Source organism: Sinocyclocheilus grahami, unplaced genomic scaffold (genome assembly GCF_001515645.1).
Source record: "Sinocyclocheilus grahami isolate Dianchi unplaced genomic scaffold, SAMN03320097.WGS_v1.1 scaffold675.1, whole genome shotgun sequence".
Lineage (NCBI taxonomy): Eukaryota > Metazoa > Chordata > Actinopteri > Cypriniformes > Cyprinidae > Sinocyclocheilus > Sinocyclocheilus grahami.
In genome coordinates this window covers 294,068-321,055 of record NW_015505854.1, presented here as the reverse complement: position 1 = coordinate 321,055, position 26,988 = coordinate 294,068, and the positions used below count along the sequence as shown (strand labels likewise).

The 26,988-nt window shown below is 37.3% G+C and overlaps 1 protein-coding gene across 4 annotated transcripts in view; it reads right to left on the bottom strand.

The window, feature by feature from the left end:
* wwox (WW domain containing oxidoreductase) overlaps positions 1-26,988 on the bottom strand; it is a 261,346-nt gene that overhangs the window by 130,786 nt on the left and 103,572 nt on the right. The window contains exon 9 of one of the 4 annotated variants that reach the window (XM_016242896.1): positions 21,354-21,851. The exons of the other annotated variants lie outside the window; for them this stretch is intronic. Within the exon in view, the coding sequence (XP_016098382.1) occupies positions 21,750-21,851 (102 nt within the window). The 3' untranslated portion in view covers positions 21,354-21,749. Of the gene's footprint in view, positions 1-21,353; positions 21,852-26,988 lie in introns of those variants that run through there. 4 annotated transcript variants of the gene reach the window in all.

The window sequence follows — 26,988 nt, the reverse complement described above, 5'->3', positions numbered from 1 at the left end:
AAAATAAAATAAAATAAAATAAAATAAAATAAAATAAAATAAAATAAAATAAAATAAAACAAAATAAAATAAAATAAAATAAAATAAAATAAAATAAAATAAAATAAAATAAAATAAAATAAAATAAAATAAAATAAAATAAAATAAAATAAAATAAAATAAAATAAAATAAAATAAAATAAAATAAAATAAAATAAAACAAAACAAAACAAAACAAAACAAAACAGACCAAAAAAAAACACAAAACAAAAATTGCAGTCTTCATCCAGTACTCTTGTTTGATCACTCTATTAAAACCTAAACCTCCAGGGCTGGCCATGAAATCCAGTTTTTAAACTCTTCTACCTGCATAGAAGTAACAGCACTAAGAGGAAACAATGTTTCAAAGAAAGAGAAATGTGTTTTAATCGTGCGCATTCAACATTTCATTAATGCATCAGGCAATTGAAAAATTACACACTTGACTATTATGGTTTATTTCAGTAGCTGGAGGAGGAAAAATGAATGAAGACTACAAAGAAGATTATAAACGAATAACAATGCTTCCTTTGGCACGCCTCTGGAGAAGGAAAAAAAGCTAATATTTTGTTTGCATTTTATACGGAAACGAAAAAATTGAATTTTCCTTTTAATACTAGGATTATACAAACATGGAAGAAAGCTTAAATAAATATTCTAAATGGAAATGGATTTTTGCATTCGACATACAGTATATATTATCTCTCTCTTTTATTTATTAATGCAAAAAGAGATTCCAGTCACAAAATGTCTTTTTAATATAAAGGAATAAATGCAATGATTTACATTACATTAACATGCCTATCTAAACCAAAACAACATGGTCCAAATCACGTTGCCTCATTTCGTTGAGGTGAAGGCATCTAGCATCAAACTCAATATTTATAAACACACATACCATGGTTGTCTGTTTTAGTAAAACCAAACAATAACAAAGCAATAAATACACCTTTGTGGAAATAAATACATGTATTTACATAACAATCGTAAACTAACAATATACTGTTAATTAAAAAATGTAATAAAATAAAAACTGTACATTTCTCTGTGAGTACTACTAATGCTTTCGGTTAAACTTCTAAAACGAGTAACTAAATTTCACCCGCATTACAAATGACAGTTATTGTAATATCATATCACACCAGCAGTTTATTGTCAGTTACGACAGTCTCTGGAGATTTATATCCGAGAGAAAAGCCCTGCATCAAAGAACCATTTACTTTTCTTGAAAACACTGGTTTCCTGCAGCAGGTATCAAAAGAAAAGGCAGAGAGAAGGAAAAACAGACAGGAGGAGATCATGGAGTCGTTTATTTCTGATGTCCTACGCTTAACGGCACCTTATACACAGATATATTAATAAGGTATTATGCACAATAACAGTTTTATGGATTTTAAATGGCTATCATTTACAAACATAGTGTGCAACTATCACATGGAAGGGGAATTTTATAACCCTTTAATGTAAGTCTCTCTCTCTCTTTTATCTCGTTCATCTGAGCGGAGCTGAAATGCTCTGGAAATGTTTTATTGATGGAGATGCAGGACAGATTAAAATGGACATTGCTCAAACCAGCAAGAAACGTCTTTAATGATCAATCAAACGTAGCAGAACAAAAGTCATTTCTGCATTCTTCAAGAGTTTGGCCATTCAAGAGACGATCCAAATGAAAGTTTGCTCTGAGTTGTTGACTAAGTATTGTCGTACATCACAAATAAAGTGCATCTACAACACGCTTTCATTTGGAAATGTCACTTTAGCAAGTTTTATCTGCACCTCAAAACATCTAGTGTTGTATTCAACTTGTTTCAGAGGATTATTATTTAACTATTTATTATTTTAATATTTTTTATTATTTCTATTATTTTACCCTAGGTAATTTATTTCTTTACTTTCTCACTGGGCCTCAACATAAGTTTGTTACTACGCAAAACTTTGGCGATATTTTATAAATGTCGATAAAAAAGTATTGTGAAATTAACCAATGTTATGCGACTAAAATGTAACCTTTTGCCTCTCGCGATAAGTCATGGCAACGGATTTTGGTGGGATTTTAAAGGGTAATGGAAACGCGCCTAGCATGGACGTGAGCGGTGGCTACGTCAGTTCTCAGCTCAAGTTTTTGAGTTAGCCTGAACTTGCGTGCAGCATAGTAAATCTGGCGAACAATTGTATAATGACAGCATTTTGTTCATTTCGATTATTTTCCTGACAGACAACCGAAGCTCATTAGTCAAACGTTAATCAGTGCGATTAGAATGTCTTTTTTTTCAGGGCTTTTCAGGGCAAATAGCAGCATAAACAACAGACCATGAGGATTCACACATCGTCACATCATGCACCTGCAGTGCTTCTGGGAACGGAGAAAAAACTAAAAAAATAATTATATAAAAGGAATAAAATAAATAGGACGAAAAACATGTCCCTTAAATAATTAACAGATTAACAAATGGAAAATAAAAAAATGTTTCATTAACTGATCACGCAGGCACCTCATGCACACACAACATCAGTTCTAGCGTTGCTAACTTTCATCATCAAACTAAAATGCAGACATAAACAAACATAGAAGCTACACTGTTTAATTTAAAAATATCCACTGTAAAATCAGCGTGCAACACCCAAACAATTTTTTTTTTTTTTACATGGATATTGGAATATGACTGAAGTACAAAGCCTTGTTTACATAATGAATCATAGTTTAGCAACCAAATTGTACATGGCAAAAATGGAAACATTTGGATTCTTGTGGATTGAAAGTGGCGTTTCAGTTTCGCTTTAAATCAGTTCATTTTAGCTTGACGTTTGTATGCTGCTTACAATAAATACAGCCTAATTTGTGTTTTATTTTATAGTTCAATATACAATTTTATAGCAACTTATTTTTTATTCTTGTTCTGTAATACCGTTAAATTCAAAGGATTTGTTGTGAAGTGATGGGAACTAAACAGGCTATATAGTGTTAATATTGAATGTTTCTTTATATTTACGGTATAATGTACGATCATTTGTACGATGGGATTGGCGCCATATGAATGTTTCATGCATCACACATGAACCCTGTCGTAAGATGATTTGTGCGCTCGGATCTGTGCTCGTTTCTATGTATTGATAAATGAGGCCCATTGTCTTGTCTGCTTTTTTCATTTAAAAAGAAATAAACAATAAAAGTAACTTGTGCTGTACCTCTCAGATCTCAATTGCATATCTCAGTTACTGAAACACAAAAAACTATCTATTGAATAATTCTACTGTAATATCCAGTAGTATTTATTGATGTTTCTGTTCAGTAAAACATAAAACATATAACACATATATAGCATTATAAGTTAAATAAAAACCTCACAATAAAAGTAACTAATAAAACTGATATTCCAGGTCTTCTAAATTCGATTCTATTCTAAAGTCACACGATAATGAAGAACACGATAGTGAAGAATAGACTGAAATAAGAATAATATAATAATTCTACTATAATATTTAGTAGTATTTATTGATATTTATGTTATAGTTTAATATAACAGAAGAATCAATAATTACATGAATAAATAATGTACTCTGTTACTAACGTAACCTCGGTTCCCTGATATATGGGAACAAGTACTGCGTCTTGCTAGACGCATATGGGGAAAAAGCCTTTTTTCTCCTGAACTGAAGCCTTTTTTTTCATTCACGCAGTGAAACTGCACGGCCACTGGTTCGTGCAGTGTATCAAAAACGAACCAATGGCTAGGCAGCGGAGTTTCATGAGCCTATGGTGATGAAGCCCGCCAAAGCCCGCCAGAATGGGTGGGGCATCTGGCTATATAAGCGGGTGTTTGCCACAAGATTCTCAGGTTACTTCGACTGAAGCGACGACTGAGTCGTGCAGCTACATAGCACGGCTAAAAACGCAGTACTCGTTCCCGTATCTCAGGAAACCGAGGTTATGTTAGCAACCGAGTACGTTCCCTTTCAATACTACACTCGCACTGCGTCTTGCTAGAACACAGTAAAATCATGCCGTGCTAATGTAGTGAAATGACTAAAAGTATCAAACTTCCATAAGCAACCAATGCCCATAGAGAAGTTAACAACAACCCAAGGCTAAGACGGGCTGAGCTTACTGAGGTCACACCCGGCCTGGTTAATCGTTCCAGAGTACTCCTGTAACTTCGACACCCAGGGGTCGAGAGCTAACAGGTGAACTAATGCCAGAGCGCTTGAGCGTGATATGGCCAAGGGCTCTCTGCCAGATCTGTTTACGCAGCGCATGTCTCTTCAAGCGGAAAGGACCCTAGCCGGCAAGGCCGGGACTTCCAGGTTATAAAACCTTGCGAATGTGGACGGCGAGGCCCAGCCGGCCACCTCACAAATATCCACAATGGACACACCACTGGACCATGCCCAAGACGAGGCGATGCCTCTAGTCGAGTGGGCCCATACACCAAGGGGGCACTGAAGGCCCAAAGAAGAGTAGACTAGCAAGATGGAGTCTACTATTTATCTAGAGAGTCTTTGCTTCGTGACCGGAAGCCCTTTATCAAAAACGAACCAATGGCTAGGCAGCGGAGTTTCATGAGCCTATGGTGATGAAGCCCGCCAAAGCCCGCCAGAATGGGTGGGGCATCTGGCTATATAAGCGGGTGTTTGCCACAAGATTCTCAGGTTACTTCGACTGAAGCGACGACTGAGTCGTGCAGCTACATAGCACGGCTAAAAACGCAGTACTCGTTCCCGTATCTCAGGAAACCGAGGTTATGTTAGCAACCGAGTACGTTCCCTTTCAATACTACACTCGCACTGCGTCTTGCTAGAACACAGTAAAATCATGCCGTGCTAATGTAGTGAAATGACTAAAAGTATCAAACTTCCATAAGCAACCAATGCCCATAGAGAAGTTAACAACAACCCAAGGCTAAGACGGGCTGAGCTTACTGAGGTCACACCCGGCCTGGTTAATCGTTCCAGAGTACTCCTGTAACTTCGACACCCAGGGGTCGAGAGCTAACAGGTGAACTAATGCCAGAGCGCTTGAGCGTGATATGGCCAAGGGCTCTCTGCCAGATCTGTTTACGCAGCGCATGTCTCTTCAAGCGGAAAGGACCCTAGCCGGCAAGGCCGGGACTTCCAGGTTATAAAACCTTGCGAATGTGGACGGCGAGGCCCAGCCGGCCACCTCACAAATATCCACAATGGACACACCACTGGACCATGCCCAAGACGAGGCGATGCCTCTAGTCGAGTGGGCCCATACACCAAGGGGGCACTGAAGGCCCAAAGAAGAGTAGACTAGCAAGATGGAGTCTACTATTTATCTAGAGAGTCTTTGCTTCGTGACCGGAAGCCCTTTGGTGCGGTTACCGAAGCTGACAAAGAGTTGTTCTGACCGCCTATAAGGGGCAGAATGCTCAATATAGATTCTCAGAGGTCTGACGGGGCAGAGCAGAGATAACTCTCCATCCTATTCAGAGGGAGGAAGCGCGGAGCGCGTAATGACCTGTGCTCTGAACGAAGTGGAGAGGACCATAGATACGTAACCGTGCCTTGGTTTCAGGACGACTTTAGTGTCGTTAGGCCCGAATTCCAGGCAGGCAGGGCTAATGGAGAGCACCTGCAGGTCCACTATTTGCTTTACTGATGCCAGTGCTAGAAGCAGAGCAGTCTTCAGCGATAGCCACCGAATGTTGGCAGATTGTAGCGGCTTGAAAGCGGGGCCCTTCAGGGCCCTCAGCACAGTGGGCAGATCCCAAGAAGGGACGGTAGGGGGACGAGGCGGATTCGACCTCCTGGCAGCCCTTAGGAAGCGGTTTAGACACCAAGCAGAAAAAAAATAGACCACTTCAAGGCGTAGAGGCGTCTCGTAGACGGGGCTCTAGCCTCTGAAATTGTGTTTAAGACTCGCTCTGGGAGGCTCGAAGGCTCCGGCGGGCTTCGTCGCCATAGGCTCGTGCAGCTCCGCTGCCTAGCCATTGGTCCATTTTTAATACACTGCACGAACCAATGGCTGTGCAGTTTCACTGCGTGGATGAAAAAAGGCTTCAGTTCAGGAGAAAAAAGGCTTTTTCCCCATATGGGTCTAGCAAGAAGCAGTACGAGTGTAGTATGGAAAGGGAACCATATTTTTCATTAAAAAAAAAAATAAAATTGTTTTTTATTTATTTAGTTATAGCTAGTTTTTATTGTATTTTATTTTAATTAATTTTTTTCACAGGCAAAGTGCTGGGCTCACAGAGACAGCACTTTCAGGACTGCAACAGGTACAGTAAAAACATCCAACATGAAGTTCTGAGAAATGAATATTATCATTAAACTTACATATAATTAAACATTTAGTATTAAATGATGTGGTTTAAAAGAGTTCAGTCAAATCCAGTCTACACTATAGTGTTGAGTGACAGTCCGGATGCTGTCTATGTAAGCCCTGGCACCACAGTGTGTGGAACAGCAGTGTTGTGTTACTACACAAACATACATCAAACATACTGGACAGGTTTCCTATTTGTTTAGTTTAAATCAAACAAACAATATTGCGTTTGCACGTTTGGTGTAATCCATTTGGCCTGTGACAAATAACTGAATCATTTCTCAGGAGCTTTAATACGTCTGAAGGTAAAACAAGCCAGACTGTTGTCAGACTGGAGAAATATCCATTTTCCTAAAACAATAGCACTCTATTGGCATTTGTCCCACTGTAATTACTTCATTAGCTAATTTCTCTCAGCTGAGACGACACGTTTGATGGAGTAGAGCAGGGGAAAGCAAACGGAGGAGGAAGGCAAAGGAATCAACAGATAAACGGACGCTATCTCCACTAGTGTTGGATCAATTAGCACAATGAAAACAGCATGGATTTTGCATTACTACTCCAGCACTCTTTCTTGGTTTACTTAATGTTTGGCGGCCTGATATTCTCAGCACTGCCTGATGGGATAGTGGAGGATCGATGGGAAAGGAAGAGGCCTCGCCCAGATCTCAGAGAAGACTCAATCAACTCATGTCAATAAATGCACATTACACTCGCACAACACACACACACACACACACACACACACACAGCTCTTCAAACATCAGCCACTTTAAGACTGAAAAGGAAGTCCAACTAAAAACTTTTAACATTATTTATATGGTGCTTCTCTGTCTGTCATTTTAAGTCACTTGTAGAGTTTAAACAATTAATACTGGTCTAGTCTCCAAATTAAGAGAGGTTTTCTTCAATATCAGGTTGGAGATGTGACAAAGTGGAAGGAATCAATGTGAGAGAAGCACATTGATTATCATAGCATTATATGTGAATAAATTATTTGGATACACTGATTTCAGTTAAAACTAAACTAGATGAAACAAAACAAGACAAGACAAAAAAAACTAAACAAAAGTAAATTAATTTCTAGATTAAATAAACAGGACAAAAAAACTAATTAAAACAAAAACACACACACAAAAAAAATAAAGCAATACAAAACAAAATTAATTCCCAGATGAAACAAACAAACAAAAGTCAGTTCCAAATTAAACAAGACAAAAGACTAAACAAAACAAAACCAAAGCAACACAAAATCCATTTCCATACAAAACATACAAAAAACACAAAACCAAAGCAATACAAAGTAAAATTCCTTCCCGAATCAATCAATCAAATAAACAAATAAAACAAAACACTCTCACACACAAATAAATAACAAAAAAAAACAAATAAAAAGCAAATAAATAACAAAAAAAGAAAAAGAAAAAACGAATTAAAATTAATGTTCATTCATTTATTTATTTGGTAAGCAACTGTTTAGCAAGCTTTGCTGAATACAGATTGGCTGGCTTTACATTTTTCCTTACAAAATAAAAAGTATATCTTTGTATATATCATATATTTCAAAAATAGTAATAAAAAAATTACACAAGGGCCAAATAAATAAAGCAGATATGCTTAATTTCGTAAGCAGGTTTGTAGCATTTGAAATACTACATTTACAGACAGTCACAGTACAGGAAAGCTCACAGACCAACCATAAACAAACATAAAAAAGAACAGAACAACCATGTGAAGTGTATGGAATCATATCCTCCTCTGAGCCAGTGCTTTTAAAGTCATGTTACATTTCAAAAGAGTGCAGGTCATCACTGGCATGGCCTCCTCCCCCTCAGCAGATGTGTGTAAGAGAATGCTTTTACATTACAATGAGGTTGACATGTTATAGAGAGCGGATCCATTATCGTGTGTACCTGTGTGGGGAGTGTATGTCAATGGCGGTCTCCCCCTGGCTCACGGATCAGGATGATAATGCATGTTTATGATGGTCTCGTCTCGTACCCACACACTGCTATAGTGCTTTATGGTATAAAAGCAGCTATGAAAGCACTACTTGTATTAGCGGGGCACTTTTACTGTAAATAAAGAGATATTATGTGTGTATGTACATCTTATAGGCACTCTCCCTTCTCTACGCTCAACCCATGCCAGCATGTAAACTTTTTCAAGCACTCCTTGCAAATGCACTGTCTTGCTTACTCACAAAACAATCTATCACGGCTGTAATTAGCACAATGGAGAGCCGTTGATTCACTGCTAACAACATTTATTACATAATTAAATTTATTTCCTTGGCAGACGGCACTTTACAAAGAAACAATTACTTCAGCATGTAACTAACTAAGAATACAAATTGAGTGCTAAGACTAAACCACAAAGTGCTAATAGGAAAGTAGGCTAGCAATGTAATGGTAGTTCTGTCAATAGAATTAAGGATATGTTTGGTTAGATGAAGCATTTAACCTCAGCGATGCTAGATATATTGAGAAGAGTAGGTGCCCAGTACCGAGCCCTGAGGCACCCCATTGGTTAGCTGATGGGATAAGGTAAGTTCCCATAAGTTACATTAAGACTCAAATCAGGAAAGTGCAGTTCCTGTGATAGCCAATGAAGTTAAAGACCCCAACAAATTGGGGTTTTGTGTCTTTCAGCTTTTTAGTTTGATCTGAGGTCATTGATATGCTAGTATACTCTTAAAATATGACAAAATAAACTTTTACCCAATAAACACATTTAAAATTTGCAGTCTCTTACTAGTAAACTAAAAAGATATTGATGACTCATTTTGCTCATGTGCATATATAGGTTTTGTCCAATAAAATGCTCTCTAGATCACTAATACCACCCGCCAATGACTAACAATAGCAAGTACCAAATCATGGTTTTGCTAGAGTGTCACATAAATGTAAATACAAATGGCTATTTAAAGTCAAGGATAAACTGTATTATGCCCCACCCCACTTTCCTTGTTTCAATTACATTGACACATTTAAGAAAATGTTATTTGGCAAACCATTTCATAGGGTCTTAACCATTTCATAGGGTTAAATAAGCTTATGCTTCTTCCTACTCCTTTTCGGACATGTACAAGTTAAAATTGTTTAGTATTGTGTTGTTGTTGTTGTTGTTTTTTATTGTATTTATTTTACATGTCGAAATAAAGTCTGTCTAAAAAGTCTAAATGTCTTTAAGAAAACTGTGTTTAAACAATGCTTAAATGTATCGAAGTGGAGGGAAAAGACATGACCAATGACTAACAATAGCAAGTACCAAATCATGGTTTTGCTAGAGTGTCACATAAATGTAAATACAAATGGCTATTTAAAGTCAAGGATAAACTGTATTATGCCCCACCCCACTTTCCTTGTTTCAATTACATTGACACATTTAAGAAAATGTTATTTGGCAAACCATTTCATAGGGTCTTAACCATTTCATAGGGTTAAATAAGCTTATGCTTCTTCCTACTCCTTTTCGGACATGTACAAGTTAAAATTGTTTAGTATTGTGTTGTTGTTGTTTTTTTTTTATTGTATTTATTTTACATGTCGAAATAAAGTCTGTCTAAAAAGTCTAAATGTCTTTAAGAAAACTGTGTTTAAACAATGCTTAAATGTATCGAAGTGGAGGGAAAAGACATGGAAATTAATTTCCATGAAAAATTTAATTAATGCCCCAGTTTCTTTGGATTGTCCTTCCTTACGCTTGGTTTTGTGCTCAGGGATCTTGACCTGAAGTAATTGCCTTTTAGCTTTGAGAAAGGCAGTCAAGCTACACTGGGCTACAGGCCCCATCTGGGAAAACTTCTTTCCTAAACAACATCTACACAAATACCATCAACCACAGAGTCACATAAAGAGATGGTAAAACACAGAGTTAATTGTTTAAGGTTTACACGTTATATGGTCCAGCTGGCAGGCATCAAATGAAGTCTGTTTGAGCATATGTGTGTGCGTGCATAATCTCAACCAAACATGCAGTGTGCTACTGTTCAGCGACCGGCATTAGACAGACTAATTGCACCTCCTGTGTCTCTGGGAGGCTGGGAGACCCTCATAGTCAAGTGTTGGGTCTTGCAGGGCCTAATTGACCCTCTTGGTACCATGAAGGAGTGTTAAATGAACAGAGGGGGTGAATAAGAGAGAGATGATTAATAGAGTGGGGTTAGGAGACAACCGCAGCCTGGAGGAGATGTGATCCAACAGTGATAGCGGCTAACAGAAACCCTCTTCACCCGTCTCGGCAGAAAATGACCAAGCTCTAGACCAGCTGAGAGGCTGAACCGGTCAAGTTGGGTTAAAGGTGAAAGGTGAAGAGTGAAAGGTGGGAGTTTAAGGGTCTGGGTCTCCGTGGTGTCTTGAGGAGCAAGCACAGGTGGCGGGCCACTGGAGATGAAGCGTTATGATTTTAAAGTGACATAATCAATCATTATGTAGAAGGGTTCACCTCATGGAAAATGAAAGCAAAGCAAATGTTAATTACCGTATTGGCCCGAATATAAGACGACCCTGATTATAAGATGACCCCCCTTTTTCCAGATGTACCTTTTGGAAAAAAGCTTTTTAAAAAACAAATCTTGTTTTTTCTCAGTAAAACACATTTTGTCTTCAATTATTTCCATAATGCATATTTTTCCTATTTTAATTTTTGTTTTGAAAGTATGGTAAAAACTGGTCAAATGTACCAACAATCATATTGAAAAAATATACACTTTTTGATACACCATTAAAAAACAAAAAAACCGGTAGCCCATCTGAATTAGGACATTTAGGCTATCCAGCTAATAGTAGCCTACCAAAATCTTATTAACAGTAGAAGTTAAATCTTACTGTAGTCTTCAGATCTGGGTACTGTCTTACGTTTTAAAATCACAAAGAGAGTTTGGTCCCATCAGGCTAACGTGACAGTCACGACTCATGCAGCTGTAAGCTTTTCTTTTTCTTTTGTTTTTACTCGCGATCTTTACAACACGCATTACATTACGTATTTCATGGCACACTCGTGTTATGCGTATTTGGCGCCACCTATTGTTGTGGGTGTATTATTGACATGTCAAAGTCTAGACCCTGAATACAAGACGACCGCGTTTTTTCAGATGTGTTTCCCAAAAAAATAACATCGTCTTATATTCGGGACAATACGGTAATGCATTGTAAGAATCAAGTGTGAATAAGGAAATACAAACCACAACAAAGCAATAAAACTCCAACTTTAGTGGTAATTTTACAAGATCTAACTAATGTTTTACTTTGCTGTTTTGCTTTGTTTGTTTGTTTCTTTTCCTTTGCTCTGTTTTTGTTTTACTCTGCTTTGCTCTGTTTTGCTTTGCTCTTTGTTTTGTTTTCTTCTGTTTTGCTTTGATTTGTTTTGCACTGCTCTGTTTTGCTTTGCTCTTTTTGTTTTATTTTGTTAATCTATTTTGTTTTGCTCTTTTTTTGTTTTGCTGTTTTGTTTGGCTTCACACTGTTTTAATTTGCTCTGTTTAACTGTAAAACCTATGCCAAAATATAGAAAAAAGGAGTATAAAATGGATATTATTTTGATATTTACTCAAAATCCACAAAAAAAATGTAATACCATTCAAAATGGTCAAATGTCAGGCAATTTAACAGCCTAGTCAGTCTATCATTAGCGCACACACACACACACACAACATCACATTAAGCAGTGAATTTATCACACCACTCTTAAAAGTTCTAGAAACGTGGATTTCATCTGTCTGCACCGGAGGTGAGGAGTGTTGATGAAACACTTCCTGGGCACATCTCCCGAGTCTCTGGCCCCTTCAAAGGGGAGGGCCTCATTTTTCATGCAAACTGTAATTTAGTAAGACTGAATATTGATTGAGCGCTCCATGTCTCCCAAACAATGCCACTTCAATCAGGGCTCTTGGAGGCTGCCCAGCCTGCTGCCAATAGCCGCACAGACTGATTTAAGAGATGGATAAAAAGCGGATACGTCGAAGGGCCGCACCATGACTAATGGGGCCCCTCTGTACAGCCCCAGACTATGCATCATGATTTAACCAAAAGCTCTGAAGAACAGATTAGGAAGGGGAGGAAATGAGCGGCCACCAGGAATTTCAATACCACCGGGGGACGGGGTAAAACATAAGGCATATGTGTGATTTTAAAGCAGAGATGTATTTTAACCGGAAAGTTTAACAAGCATATGAGAGAATTTATTTTGAGTGTAAGAGATTTAGAAAGCTTGCCTGGAAACTGAGCAAAAAATGGCTGTTAATTTTGGCAAGTTTTTAATGTAAATGATATTAGTTTTTTTTTTAATGCAATTTTGTGAAGTGCTTAAAATCTCCATAATTTTGAGTTTTATATACCGTTTCTTTCAGTCAATGCAGGGGAAAAAAATATTCAACTATGCAAGAGTGTGTTACCACAATGGTCAAAAAATAATAATATTAAAAATATTAATTTAATGAATGAATGGCCATGATGTACCCCACATCATGTGTTTAGTGTCACTTAATATTCTATTAGTCTATTATTAAGAATATACAAGGGTATATGTTTTTATACATTTTTATCTTTAATTTAAATGTTACTCTTTTAATAGTTTTTTAGTGCTGTCAAACGATTAATAGCATCCAAAATAAAAGTTTTTGTTTACATAATATATGTGTGTGTGCTGTGTTTATTTATTATGTATGTATAAATACACACACATACAGTCTATATTTTGAAAATATGTACATGTATTTACAAGTATATATTTATATTTATATAATTGATATTATATATAACATTTTTCTTAAACATATGCATGTGTGTGTGTATTTATATGTACATAATAAATATACACAGTACACACACATATATTATGTAAACAAAAACTTTTATTTTGAATGCAATTAATCGCGATTAATCGTTTGACAGCACTAGTTTTTATTTTATTTTACAATTTATTACATTATATTTCATTTCATGATTATATTTTAAGAACTAGAATTCTGAATTCAAAAGAAACATCTTACATCTGTGACGGCACTCTTGTTCGGTGGCAAGTGTCTGTCAGCAAACATTGGCATTTAATGAATTAAAACGTTTCCTCATTAGCTTTCACACACATCACAGGGAGAGCGAGATTTGCCGCGCCTCAAGGACACGACCACACAAACGTGCATTTGAATTCCACTGCATACTCACGGCAGTCTCCAAACCAGACATGTCCAATAACAACGCTTAAACAATGACGTTTAGATTGAGGCTTAATCTGTATAAAACTACACGTGTCATAAACACAGCTGAGATTTATGCATGTCCCCAGTATAATCATATCATAATCACAAACCGACCCTTGACTGATCTCACTGTGATTGCATAGTCATTTATTCTGATGTAATTTCCCCTCCGTCTCTGTCTTTAGTGCTGTAAACAAAGCAGTTTGTGCAAAGGAGGTCCAGGGATTCGCTCAAGGTTAGGATGGAGACTACAGAAACAACTGTCAGGGAAAAACCACAACCTGCGCTCACGTTCAAGCCCTCCAAAAATGGACAGATCTTAGAGCTTATAGCTTTGCAGACGTTAGAAGAATTTTCAAGCCCATCATTCATAGAACTGTCCTGTATTTGGTGCTCTGATAATTTCATTTGTTTTGTTGACATAATTGATAGTGTGTGTTATATTTTACTTATTTAATGTTCTATCATCTTTAGTTTTGTTCGTCTTTCCTTCTTTTATACTCCATATTTCTGTTTCGATCTGTATTTAGTCTGTCTTCCATGCCTTATGTTCTTTCATCCTGTTTTATTTTCGTTTGCCTCTGTTTATTCTTCTGTTTAATCTTTTGTTTTGTTATGCATTTCATCTTTGTGTTTTTCTGTTCTGCCTGGCATTATTTTATCTTTTTTTTTGTCAGTTTCTTTTGTTTCTATTTCATTCGTTTGCCTTTGGTCAGTCATTCGTTTCTGTCTATTGTCTTTTTGTTTTGTTTTTCATCTGTTTTTGTTCTTTCTCGTTCATTTTCTCACTGATTCTGTCTTTGCTATTATGTTCTGTTGTGCCTTCCATTTCATCATTTTGCTGGTTCATTTTTGTATGAACCAGCAAAATTATATTTTTATTTCCTTCACTCATTTTTGTTTTGTTTGTTTGTTGTTTTTTATGTTTTGTAATTCGTTTTCACTTTCATCTCTTTGTTCTGCCCTGTTTTTGTTCTTTTATTCTTTGACCACTTTATTCTTTCTTCAGTCATTTGTTCTCTTACTTAATCATCTTTGTTTGTTCTTTCACTCTTTTGCTTTTGTTCTCTTTGTTCACTTTGATTTTTTGCTTGTTTGTTTTTGTTTTCTTAGTCGTTTTTCATTCAGTTCAGTCACTCATTTTTGTTTGCACTTTAGTTTTGTTCTTCATTTGGTCTTTGTTCTGTTTTCCATTATTTTTGTTACCGTATTTGCTTGTAATCTCTTGTCTGTTTTTAATAAATAAAATTCTGTTTTGTTCTTGTTTCCTTGCATGCCTATTTATTAAAATAAATTGGCAAATCTGGTCATTCTTTCAGCTTCCAATGCATGTCTAGTACTCTCGGTTTCACTGCAGGTTAAATATATACATTATACAGAATTGAAAAAGAAGACGAATATGTGAAACGTTCATCTGGACCTTTGCCCAAACGCATTTCCTACCAGCGTTCTCACTGCGTTTTTCACTTTTTGAAGCTTGCTCTGGTTGTGTCGGCGAGCTAAAAGCCCAGCGCAGAGCGTTTTAGGGAACGGGTGCTCGTGTAACCATTAAAATGAAAAAGTAGCTCTTAAGGAGAGGCTGTTGAAACACCATTAGGAAATCGAGACAGATGCAGCGAGGGGCTCCAAGACCCAAACGCGAGACCAGCAGTAAATCAGATCCACTAATCTGCAGTCTGTGACGGCATTCGCATTTACACACAGATGACATGTGACAATACGCAACTTTGCGCCCTAACTGAATTAACTTTGGGTTGTCTTTTATAAATTCAAGCTTGTAAAATAAAACGATTTGAAACGCAATCAGATAAAAAAAGGGAAAGGAATTACTTTATCACAGACTGGGGGGAGAATTCCCTCTAGCCAACCTGGTTTCTCCTCGTTTTGGGCTTAATGTTAAGCAGTGGACCTGGGTAACCTTGCGAACATGGTCGATGCTTATTTAAAATCACATTGATTAACAGTTGTAATTATTGATTATGTCATGCAGCTAAGACAAAGCTGATGTGTCTAATGGTGCGGGATAGGAGCTGGACACTCGCTAACAAACACACATCAAGGGTGCACTAATCAATCATAGGACACTGATATTTCATGGGCGCACGGGTCGCCCACTGACCACTCCTCGCCCGGCCCGCGCTCTTCCTCTCCGACCTCGCCTAATATTCAATTATTGTATGCACGACGGCTCCGACCTGTTTCGCGATTGATTTCTTTTCAAACGGCGGGCATCCTTCACTCCTGACGTGTGGAGTTGTTCCCATGTTCGGAAACATCCCCGTTAAATTACAATGCCATCTGCTTTCCGCCCGCCGAGCCCGTTCTCCTCCTCCTCCTACTCCTCGTCCTCCCGATGCTGTCATAATGAATATGCACTATCTCGGCCTGCCATCAAGCGCCTCTCCCTCCGATTTAATCTCCCCTTAATCTCTCCCCATTGTAATTTCAAATTGTTTTGTGTTTTACGTTAAATTGAGGCGCGCCAGCCATCCGCGCCAAGGCCGCCCTGGCTGCTAGAGCGGGAAGGATGTTTTCATTTCCATTCATTGCTCCCTAAAAAAGCGCTTTTATTAACAAGTTTACATAAATAAGAGCAACAGAAGGAGAATATTGCTCTAGAGGAGAGGGGAGGGAAACGAGAGAGAGATGTGTGTGGGCTTCTAGAAACGTAACGTGTAATACAGTCGTGTCGTTTGCGTAATGAGTTTAGTAGATTAAATTAATGAGGTGTGACATTCTGTTGGAGGTCACAGCACTGTACTGTATTTCCTGCTTTGATATGTTTATTCTTTCGCTTTTTTTCGGCCTATCTACTTATCTTTCTTTCATTGCGTCTAACATTTTTGTTTCTCTTTTCTATTGTTTCTGTCTTTGTTTCATTGTCCTTCTTTTTGTTATTTCATGTTCTTTCACTCTTGCAGTAGGTTGTTCATTCTTTCCTTTAATTGCTTTTCTTTCATTAGGTTGTTTGTTAACACTTTATTCTTTTATTCATTGAACTTTTGTTTATTTTGTCTGCTTGTTTTTGTTTGTTATATTGCTCTTTCTTCTTTTTGTTTACTTTCTTTGCTTTGCTTGTTTTATTTTCTAGTCTTGTTCATGCAATTTAACTCGTTTGTTTTTTCATTTGCTTTGCTTGTTTGTTGAACTCTCTTTTTTGTCTTTGTTCACGTTGTTTCTTTAAATTTCACTCATTTGTTTGTTCTTTTACTTGCTGTTTTGTTTGTTTTTGTTCTTTCACTTTTGTTTTGTTTTTCTCTGTTCACTTTCATTTTTGTTTTAAAGTTTTGATGATTTGGCTGTTCTTTCACCCGCTTTTTGTTTGTTTGATCTTTCACTCCTTTGTTTTTCTCTTTGTTCACTGTGATTTTTTGTTTGTTTTCTGCTTATTTCGTGTTCCTACACACTTCCAATAGGTTGTTCCATTCTTTCATTTAATTGCTTTTCTTTCATTAGCTTGTTTTTTAGCACGTTATACTTTCATTCATTCCAACTTCTGTTTTGTTTCATTGTCAATTTCTTTATTTCCTTGTTCACTTTCATTTTGTTTATTGTTTTTTTCAGTCCTTTTCATTACATTTCAGTCAGTTTGCTCTTTTGCCTGCTTGTTTTTGTTTGTTTCTTCATTCACTCTTTTGTTTTTCTTTTTGTTCACTTTCATTTTCTGCTTTCAAACTCATGCTTTTTCTTTCAGTTGCTTTGATTTGTTTGTTTTTTCTTTCACTTGTTTTCTGCTTATTTCGTGTTCCTACACACTTCCAATAGGTTGTTCATTCTTTCATTTAATTGCTTTTCTTTCATTAGCTTGTTTTTTAGCACGTTATACTTTCATTCATTCCAACTTCTGTTTTGTTTCATTGTCAATTTCTTTATTTCCTTGTTCACTTTCATTTTGTTTATTGTTTTTTTCAGTCTTTTTCATTACATTTCAGTCAGTTTGCTCTTTTGCCTGCTTGTTTTTGTTTGTTTGTTCATTCACTCTTTTGTTTTTCTTTTTGTTCACTTTCATTTTCTGCTTTCAAACTCATGCTTTTTCTTTCAGTTGCTTTGATTTGTTTGTTTTTTCTTACACTCGGTTTTTGTTCACACTCATTTTTTTATTTTTCAGTCTTTCATAAAATTTCACTCATTTGTTTATTCTTCTGCTCAATTTGTTTCATTAGGGCCCGAGCACCGATGGTGTGAGGACCCTATTGGAATTGCTCCGTTTCTTCTTCTTCTTCTCCAAAGTGAATACATTTTTGAGGGCCTAAACATGCTCCAAAACTCATGAACTTTGCACACGTGTCAGAACTGGCGAAAATTTACATCTGATATAGGTTTCAGAAGTGGGTGTGGCAAAATGGCTCGATAGCGCCACCTGTAAAATTTCAACGGAGTGCGCCTCGAGCTACGTTTTACGTACATGTACGAAAATTGGTAGACACATGTAACACACCATTACCTACAAAAAAATCTCTTGGTACAAAATCCAAAAACCAACAGGAAGTACGTCATTTTGAATTTCCAGTATGATTTTTGTGCAGTTTTTGTAATTTCCAGGCCTCGTACTTTAACGAACTCCTCCTACAGTTTTAATCGGATCATCTTCAAATTTGGTGAGGGTTACACTGTTATGGACTCCTAGGAACATATTAAAAAGTGTCAGCAAGTGTTAAATAGGCTGGCAACATGCTAGAAACATGCTAGCAACATTTAGCTAAGTGTTAAAGCATGCTATTAATGCAGAGCAACAGGAAGTTGATGTAACTCGGGCATGCAGTGCCCAATCTGCCCGAAACTTAACATGTTTGATGAGAGTCCTGGCCTGAACACATCTACATGCCAAAATTCAGTTATAGTCACAGCGCCACCTGCTGTCAATAGGAAGTGACATGTTTAACACTGTGATGCACTATTAGCAACACAGTAAAATATGCCATTGTGTGCTAAACATGTTAGAAATATGCTCAAACATGCTAGCAACACTTAGATAAGTGCTAAAGCATGCTATTAATGCCATGAAACAGGAAGTTGCTGTAACTCATGCATACAATGTCTGATCTGCCCCAAACTTCACACGTTTTTCGAGTCCTGGCCTGAACACATCTAAAGGCCAATATTCAGTTAAAATGATAGCGTCACCTGCTGCCAACAGGAAATGACTTGTTTCACACTAACTTAAACATGCTATGTCCGATCTGCCCCAAACATCACATGTTTGATAAGAGTCCTGGCCTGAACATGTCTCAAGGCCAACATTCATTTATAATCATAGCGCCACCAGCTGGCAGCAGGACATTTTGCACATATAAATGACTTTGACATATTCCTCCTATATTTACCACTTTAAATGCATATTGTCTGCTGTTCGCTGATTTCCTAAAGCCACCGGGTGGCGGTGAGCCCGGGTGCGAGGGCACTTTCATCGCTGCTTGCAGCTTTAATTTATGTTTTGTCCTTTCAATTTTTTACCTCTTTGTTCACTTTCATTTTTGTTTTGTTTTTATACTTTTTTATTAAATTCCAAATCATTTGTTTGTTCTTTCGCCCACTTTGTTTTGTTTGTTTGATCTTTCACGGTTTTGTTTTTCTTTTGGTTTGTTTGTTTTGTCTTTTGTTTGTCGAGTTGAATTTGTTTGTTCTTTTTGCTTTGTTTTGTTTGTTTATCCCTCTTTTGTTTTGTCTACTTTCTCCAATATCCATTACATCATCTTCTGTCTTTTTCTTGTAATTTCCTGCTCTTTTGGCAGTAAAAGGTCTCATCAGTCTTTATGAAAGCCAGCAGGAGTCAATCTAAACTATCAATACCTGAGTAGAGGATTACGTTTTCTGCTTAGCTGCCATACTGCACACAGCGGTGTGCTACTAAAGTAGGATTATCTGTGAAAGTAAAAAGAAAGCAAAGACATTAAAAGAGACGGCTGGGGAAAATGAGACTATATGCAACTGACCAATCATCACAGGCTTACAGAGAAGCACACACACTTTGTGTAATTGAACATCACACAAAGCACGCTACCTAGCATGCAAACTACTTCAGTGTTAAATTAACACTTTCTCAAGCAAAAATATCCATGCTGGCTGGAATGTGGCCTTACGGTTTGTGACACTTCCCTCTCTTGTTCCTCCATCACTTACTTTTATTATTATTAATAATAATAATAATAATTAAAATGTCACTGTAACAATGTGCCTTGGAAGATGATATTTTAATGGATTCATGAGGAAGCAAAAATATGAATAACAAAAGTTATTACCAGCCAATTTTTTTTTTTAATTATTTAATTATTCACTGTGACAATATGCCTTGAAAGAAGACATTTTAGTACATTCATGAGAAGGCAAAATGTGTATCACAAGAGTTTGGCTGATCACAGCATTCACTTTTTATGGAATAGTTAACTTCGAGTTCTCTTTTTTTTGTTTGAACAATGTTTTTTTTTTTAAATAGTCCTATGTGAACCCCTAAATGAACAATTTTTTTTATATTATCAGAAGGTTTAAGCTTGATTCTGTTCAGCAAAATGCACTCGATATTTCCAGCTCTCTCGATGGTTGTTTATTCAGGACTTATTTGAGCACTCTGGAGGTCAAAGGTCAGCTCAATGATTAATGCACGAATAAGTGTGTCGACCAAACAGCATCAGATCACTTACAGTGACCTTTGTCCCCTCGCGATTTCTATGAGAATTATGTAAAGTGATAATGCACATTAAAAGCATTCTGCTCTACAACGTGATTTGGCTCTTTAAAGCGAGCAGCTAGCTGGAAAACAGAGCTGTTACCTCTGATGTTTGGACCCTTTAATATTTATTCAACCGAGCTTAAAGCTTTTAAAAACAGAGTGCCAGTAAAAGCCGAGTTGATTTTTGATACCGATTGTTTAAAGAGAGTCTGCACAGTATGTTTGTGTTTTGTCTGCATTACAACTCACAGTGTTCTGAACTGTTTTTAACAAACAGGGTTCGGTAGCCAAACGCGTGTATATAAATGTGTGTGTGTTTGTCAGAGTTATTGTAGTGCAAAACTAAGACTGAGAGTGAAATGAAATCTATTTATTTAGATAAAAACAAACAAACAAAAAACTTAAACTACAAAAACAAAAACAATGGTTGAATAACAAACCAAAATCAAAAATATTGAATAAAATCAAAAAGAAGCCAAAAATAGAAATGCATAGAGATGTTAGATAGACACAGGGTACAGATTTATACAGATTGGATAAATAAATACATTTAAAAAAGCAAAATAAAAACAAAAACAAAATAAACAAACACTAGAACACTGGATGGATGGATGGATAGAGATATGGATAGATGGATGGATAGAGATATGGATAGAGATATGGATGGATGGATGGAGATATGGATGGATGGATGGATGGATAGAGATATGGATGGATGGATGGACAGAGATATGGATGGACAGAGATATGGATGGATGGACAGAGATATGGATGGATGGATGGATGGATGGAGATATGGATGGATGGATGGATGGATGGATGGATAGAGATATGGATGGATGGATGGATGGATAGATGGATGGATGGATGGATGGATAGATAGAGATATGGATGGATGGATGGAGATATGGATGGATAGAGATATGGATGGATGGATGGACAGAGATATGGATGGATGGATGGATGGACAGAGATATGGATGGATGGATGGATGATGGATGGATAGATAGAGATATGGATGGATGGATGGATGAATGGATAGATAGAGATATGGATGGATGGATGGATGGATGGATGATGGATGGATAGATAGAGATATGGATGGATGGATGAATGGATAGATAGAGATATGGATGAATGGATGGATAGAGAGAGAGAGATAGATAGATAGATAGATAGATAGATAGATAGATATGTATAGGGTAGATATGCTTTCAAGTGGGCAAACAAAACAGAACACCACCACAAAACAAAACAAACAAGAACTAAAGACCAAACCAAAATCACTGGGTGTGCTAATGGTCTGTTAATACACAAAGTACAAGCTGTTATACACGCTGATCTTGCAATATTCCTGTTCACGTGTACATTTGTTTGTCTTGCATGCAGAAATCTGACAGGAAGTGGCCCTTTCCTCAACCATGAATCTGCTTTCGTTCCCGTGGTCAAATACATTAGTGAATCTTAGTCTCAAAGCTCGCATCAGTCCAACAAAAACACGATCCAAGCTGAAATCCTCAGTTCTGATGCTCTCGGGGTGCAGAGGTGTTTCCAAGCAGGCAGACAGGAAGAGCCGGTCATTACCGATGTGAGACGCATGGATCTGCAGATGTATGGAGCTGATACCTTTCCCGATCATCCCTAACCTCCTCCCGCTTTTCCTCCAGAGAGCTGCTTACATGCTTTGAAAATAATTAGCAGTGGGAGAGTTATTGAGTGAGTGGCTGTGTTTAAGTGAAACTGATGAAATGGAGGTGTGTGTGCGGACGGCGAGTGTGTGTATAAGTATGCGCCCATGGGTCAAAGGTTAATCCCTATTGATTCAGCAGCAGTCTGCATACAGCACCGCTGGGAGACAGCCGCCTCTGTTGGCAATCAACTAGCACAAATACATGATAAATCTTACTGTCTGCGGTCACTGATCAGCGCAGGAAAAGCACAGCCACTACAGACAGAGACTCCGGTAAACAGCCATCAGACCAGCAGAAGCAAAAGCTACCCATCAACTCCATCTGCTTCAGTCCAGGCTAAAGAACCGTGTGTGAGAATGTGACATGAGGTGTGCGAGTGTTCATGTGTGGTCTCCATCTGACATTAACACTTGCTGAGCGCCAAACGCAAGCAAAATTGGCTTTGATGAGCAAACAAAACGGTGCCGGCCAGTTTGTTTGTGACTTTTAAGGTATTTAAAGATACATTTAAATTTAAAGATATGTGTTAAAAATAACAACATTATGACACGTTTTTGTTTTGTTATTTATTTATTTATTGTTTGTTTTATTTCCTTATTTATTTTTATTTTTGTTGCTTCATGTTTTGTTTTTCGTATTGTTTTTTTATGTATTGTTGTGGCATGTTTGTGTTGTTATTTGTGTTTTGTAATTTTATGACCTACATTTTCTTGTTTTGTCTTCTGTTTTGGTGTTGTTTTGCGTTTTGCTGTGTTTTTAGTTGTGTTTTGTATTATGACCTACGCTTTGTTTTGTTTCATTTTCTATTGTTTCATGTTGGTTTTCTTTTCTTTTCTTTTTTGTGTTTTGGTTTTCCTGTTTTCAAATTTTTTTTTGTTTTTTTGTTTAGTTTGTTTGTTTTTTGTTTTATGTGTGTGTGTGTTTTAGCTGATTTGTTATTTTGTTGTTTGCATTTTGTAATTATTTATTTTTCGTTTCTTTTTTTTTGTTTATTTAATTATTTTTTGTTTGTTTTGCTTTCTTTTTAGTTTAGTTGTGTGTGTGTGTGTGTTTTCAGCTGGTTTGTTCTTTGTTGTATTTTCTAATTATATGTGACTTGTGTTTGTTCGTTTCTCCGTTTTGTTTTTTTGTTTATTTATTTGAATATTTATTTATTTATTTGATGTTTGTTGTGTTTTGCTTTTTAGTTTAGATTTGTGTGTGTGTGTGTGTGTGAGAGAGAGAAAGAGAGAGAGAGAGAGAGAGAGAGAGAGAGAGAGAGAGAGAGAGAGAGAGAGAGAGTGTGTGTGTCTGAGTGTCTAGTTCTGTTTTGTTTTATTGCTGTAAATCAATGCAAATCACTAATTTTTTATGCATTTTATTGCTCATCCAGTCAAATAAAACAAGCCTCATAAGGCTGTGTTCAAAAACCTAACTTTAAATATGAGTTATAATAATAGTGATGCTTGACTTGGCAAACAAAAGCAGATTTGTTCATAATAAAAGTGTTTAAATGTATTTCTTTAATTTTCACAATTTGTCCGTCATTGGCAGATAACTGAAAGTACTGTTTCAGTACTAAGTTGATTTCAGTACTGAAAGGAACATGCTATAAACACGTCATCATCTGACCGATGGCTGATCAATGTCGATGTCAAAGAAACAGGAACATCAATCTTCTGTAATATTATCAGCCTTATTTTGTCGAATAATTTCTAATGAACAATTACTCTCCCTTGTTATGAGGTGAACACAATCATGGATATTTAATAACCAGTGTTGAATAAAGTGGAGGGGTCACCGAAGGTCGCAGGTTCTCATTACGACTAAGCCCATCTGGAAAGAGTTCAGATGATCATTACAAACGAAATTAAGTGGTTACTTATTCCCACAGAGCCAAACAAATGAGAGTAACCCGACAACACACAAAAGCCAATTAGAAAAATATTAATAGCAGCTTTGATAAAGCCATCTATAGGCTATTAGATAGTCAATGTGAAAAATACACAACTGGATTTGTGATGAAACGGCTCAGAATTTCATTTCAGGCCCAACGGTGTCTCTTTGGGACGGTTGGAGAAACATAACGTAATAATGTTTGCCAAATCAATAATAATTCTTCGTTTTTCCCTCTTAATCTTTTCATCTCTCTGCTTTTCCCCCCTCAATATCATTCTGTCTCCCCTTTCTCTTCATTTTATTTTCCGTTCTCCATTCACTACCCTCTTTCTCCGTTTTAACTCTCATTCGCTCTCTCCCATTCCCTCCCTCTCTAATCCGATCATGCAGGGAATAAGTGTATGCACCATGAACACATTTAATTTTCCCAGTTGGTTTTCAGCAGGCCTAGAGGTGTGCTTTAATAAGGATCAATGGCACTTTATCTAGGACAGGACCCACTTCACAGCATGCAAATTAAACACCAACACTTACAGAAGAAAGGGGGAAAAAAGGAAAAGAAATGGATTTAATTAAAAAAATGTAGAACCACAGGCTCTGGGAATTCAATTAAAGGATTTATGCAAAGGTTGGCTAGCTTTTGGTGTTGCAGTTACTGTTTGTATAATGAGCTTTTCATATTAAAAATCAATAGGTAATCTAGGGTGGAAGATCAACTGCTTACGTACATTTTTGAAATCAATTTGAAAAATAGTCCATCAGCCACATGTCACAAAAAACAGGCCTCTATCAGGGGAGATATGGATCTGGAAGCCTGATTTTAGGGGAAGCAGTTGGGAATTCTGGGAAAAGGGGTGTTTTGAGAGGAGTTTGGGTTGCAAAGATGCCAGGTTTGAGAACCAAATAGGTTTGAGCCATATTTTTTCAAAGAAACCAAACATTGTGATTGTCGAGGTCATAGTCTAATCATTAGCACGTGTGCTCCAACAGATTCATGAGGACAAAATTTCATGCCACTCATGCAAATTTAATCTCTTATGGAGCATAATTCATGTCATGACAGAATTACCAAATTTATGACTTTCCAACTTTCCGTAAAATGGTTGACCCTTATGAACCTCCTGACCTTGTGTAAAAAAGCAGAGTTGTCATTACATTGTAATTACATACTGTAATTGCATTATTAATATTACAATAAATCCAACATGACATTGCATTAATACTACTCCCCTTCTATTCATATAATTTCCTGCAATCTCTTCATTATACTTTGAATAAAAATGGCAAGGCCAACAACATGATGCAGCCCATAGTGAACCATCTCTGGCCAAAGCAAATAAGAGGCCCCTGAAGAATTAATCGAAGCGACAGAATCCTCTCAAACATCATCAATGCACGTCACTGGAAGTCATCGTCTCATTCTGCTAGCATTCACGTGCTAGATCTGATGGTCTTCAGATGAACACGGAATTAGCTCAGCGCACTCAGATGGATGGGCCGCCGTGTGACTTTGACTGGGGGTCAAACCAGAATGACATGACAGCTCCTGGGCTCGCCTGAATGCTGCCTGCCTGCTGCCTGCCTGCCTCTGATTGGTCCTTTATCGATTCCGACACATTCCTGGCCACATCGGCTGATCAAGCAATAAACTATTTGCTCGGTTTCCTACTGCACAACGAGTCGCTCGCTCCAAAGAGCTGCAAGCGTATGTACGTGTGTGGATGCCTCTAGACCCACACTTTAATTTAATGAAATGGTGTGTCTTGGTAGACTATAATCCTGGTAATAGGATTGAGTTGAGACACACATGTCAATACAAGCAAATGGGATTGTGTGCTTTTAGGTCTCAGATTGTCTTCCAGGCTCATAATAGGTAATGTAGGGGGAGGTGAGAGAGATGGAGAGAGAATGGAGAAACATCAAGCCAACATATCACTCAATTAGATTAAAGATTAAAGTCTATTTAAGGTCTGATGTTCAGTTCTAACCAGAGAGTTATGCAGGATGAGGCGTTGTGCTGTTTACATGCATAGTTCACACAGTCGGCTGCTCTGAACCTACTGTTCCAACGTTGGATCCAATTTACCTGCAGAAGGGCTGCAAAAGAGCATTCCTATGTGGTGTAATGTCTGATGGGCCATTTGTGGGAGTTCATCTGGGCCTGTGGTCCCGGGTCCACTTGAAAACTGGGGTCTGAGGTAAGTTCATGTGGACCCCAGAACAGTTCAAAGCAATCTGGCAGAAGTTAAGCACTACTGATAATGGATGTCTCAATGCTGCATGTCTTGTGCAGCAGATACACCTGTCAGCTGTTCTTTAGAAACAAGGGGACAAAATCATGAAAAGAGACCGGAAAGTCCGAAAGAGGTGGAATAAAAATGGGTTTATCAGACAAAGGAGATATGCAAAATGTTCAGTGTTGGGGAGGCTCTAGGAACATGCTTGAGAACCACTGATATAAAAGTATTTCCCAACCCTGTTTTTGTAAACTTTTGATAAGTTCCTGTACATTTACCAGAATTTTTTTTTATACCAGGTTTGAAACACTGTTCTAGATCAGATTTCCAAACCCTGCTTCTGGAGGCACCCCAACACCACATATTTCCGAACTCTTCTTAATCAAACACACCTGGATCAACTTGTCAGCTCAGTAGATACTCCAAGACCTGAATTAAATGTGTCTGGTTGAAAAGAAATGGAAAATTTCCAGCAATTTTCCAGAAACTTTCTAGAATTTTTGGAAACTTTCAAGGATTTTTTTTTTTTACTTTCTGAAAATGTTGGAAATTTTTGGTAAGTTTCTGGAAATTTACAAGATTTTTTTGCCCCACTGGCAACCCTAAAGGAGACATATTAAATGTGTGGTTCTGGAAGCCTCCAGGACAGGTTTGAAAAACTCTGATCTAGAACAATGTTTTTCTAAACCCTGTTCCTGGAGGAACCCCAGCTCCACATATTTCCGAACTCTTCTTAATCAACTCATCAGGGGTGCGTTTCTCAAAAGCAACTATGGTCGCAAGTTCCGTCGTTACCAATAGATTTCAATGGAACTAACTACCATAGTTAGCTAACAATGCTTTTGGGAATCGCACCCCAGTTCAGTAGATACTCCAAAACCTGTATTAGATGTGTCCGATAAAGGAGACTAGGGTTGCAAAGCGAAGGTAAATTACCAGAAATTTTCCAGAAACTCTTTAGAATTCTGAACATTTGGGAAATTTTCAGAAACTTTTGGTAAGTTCCTGGAAAT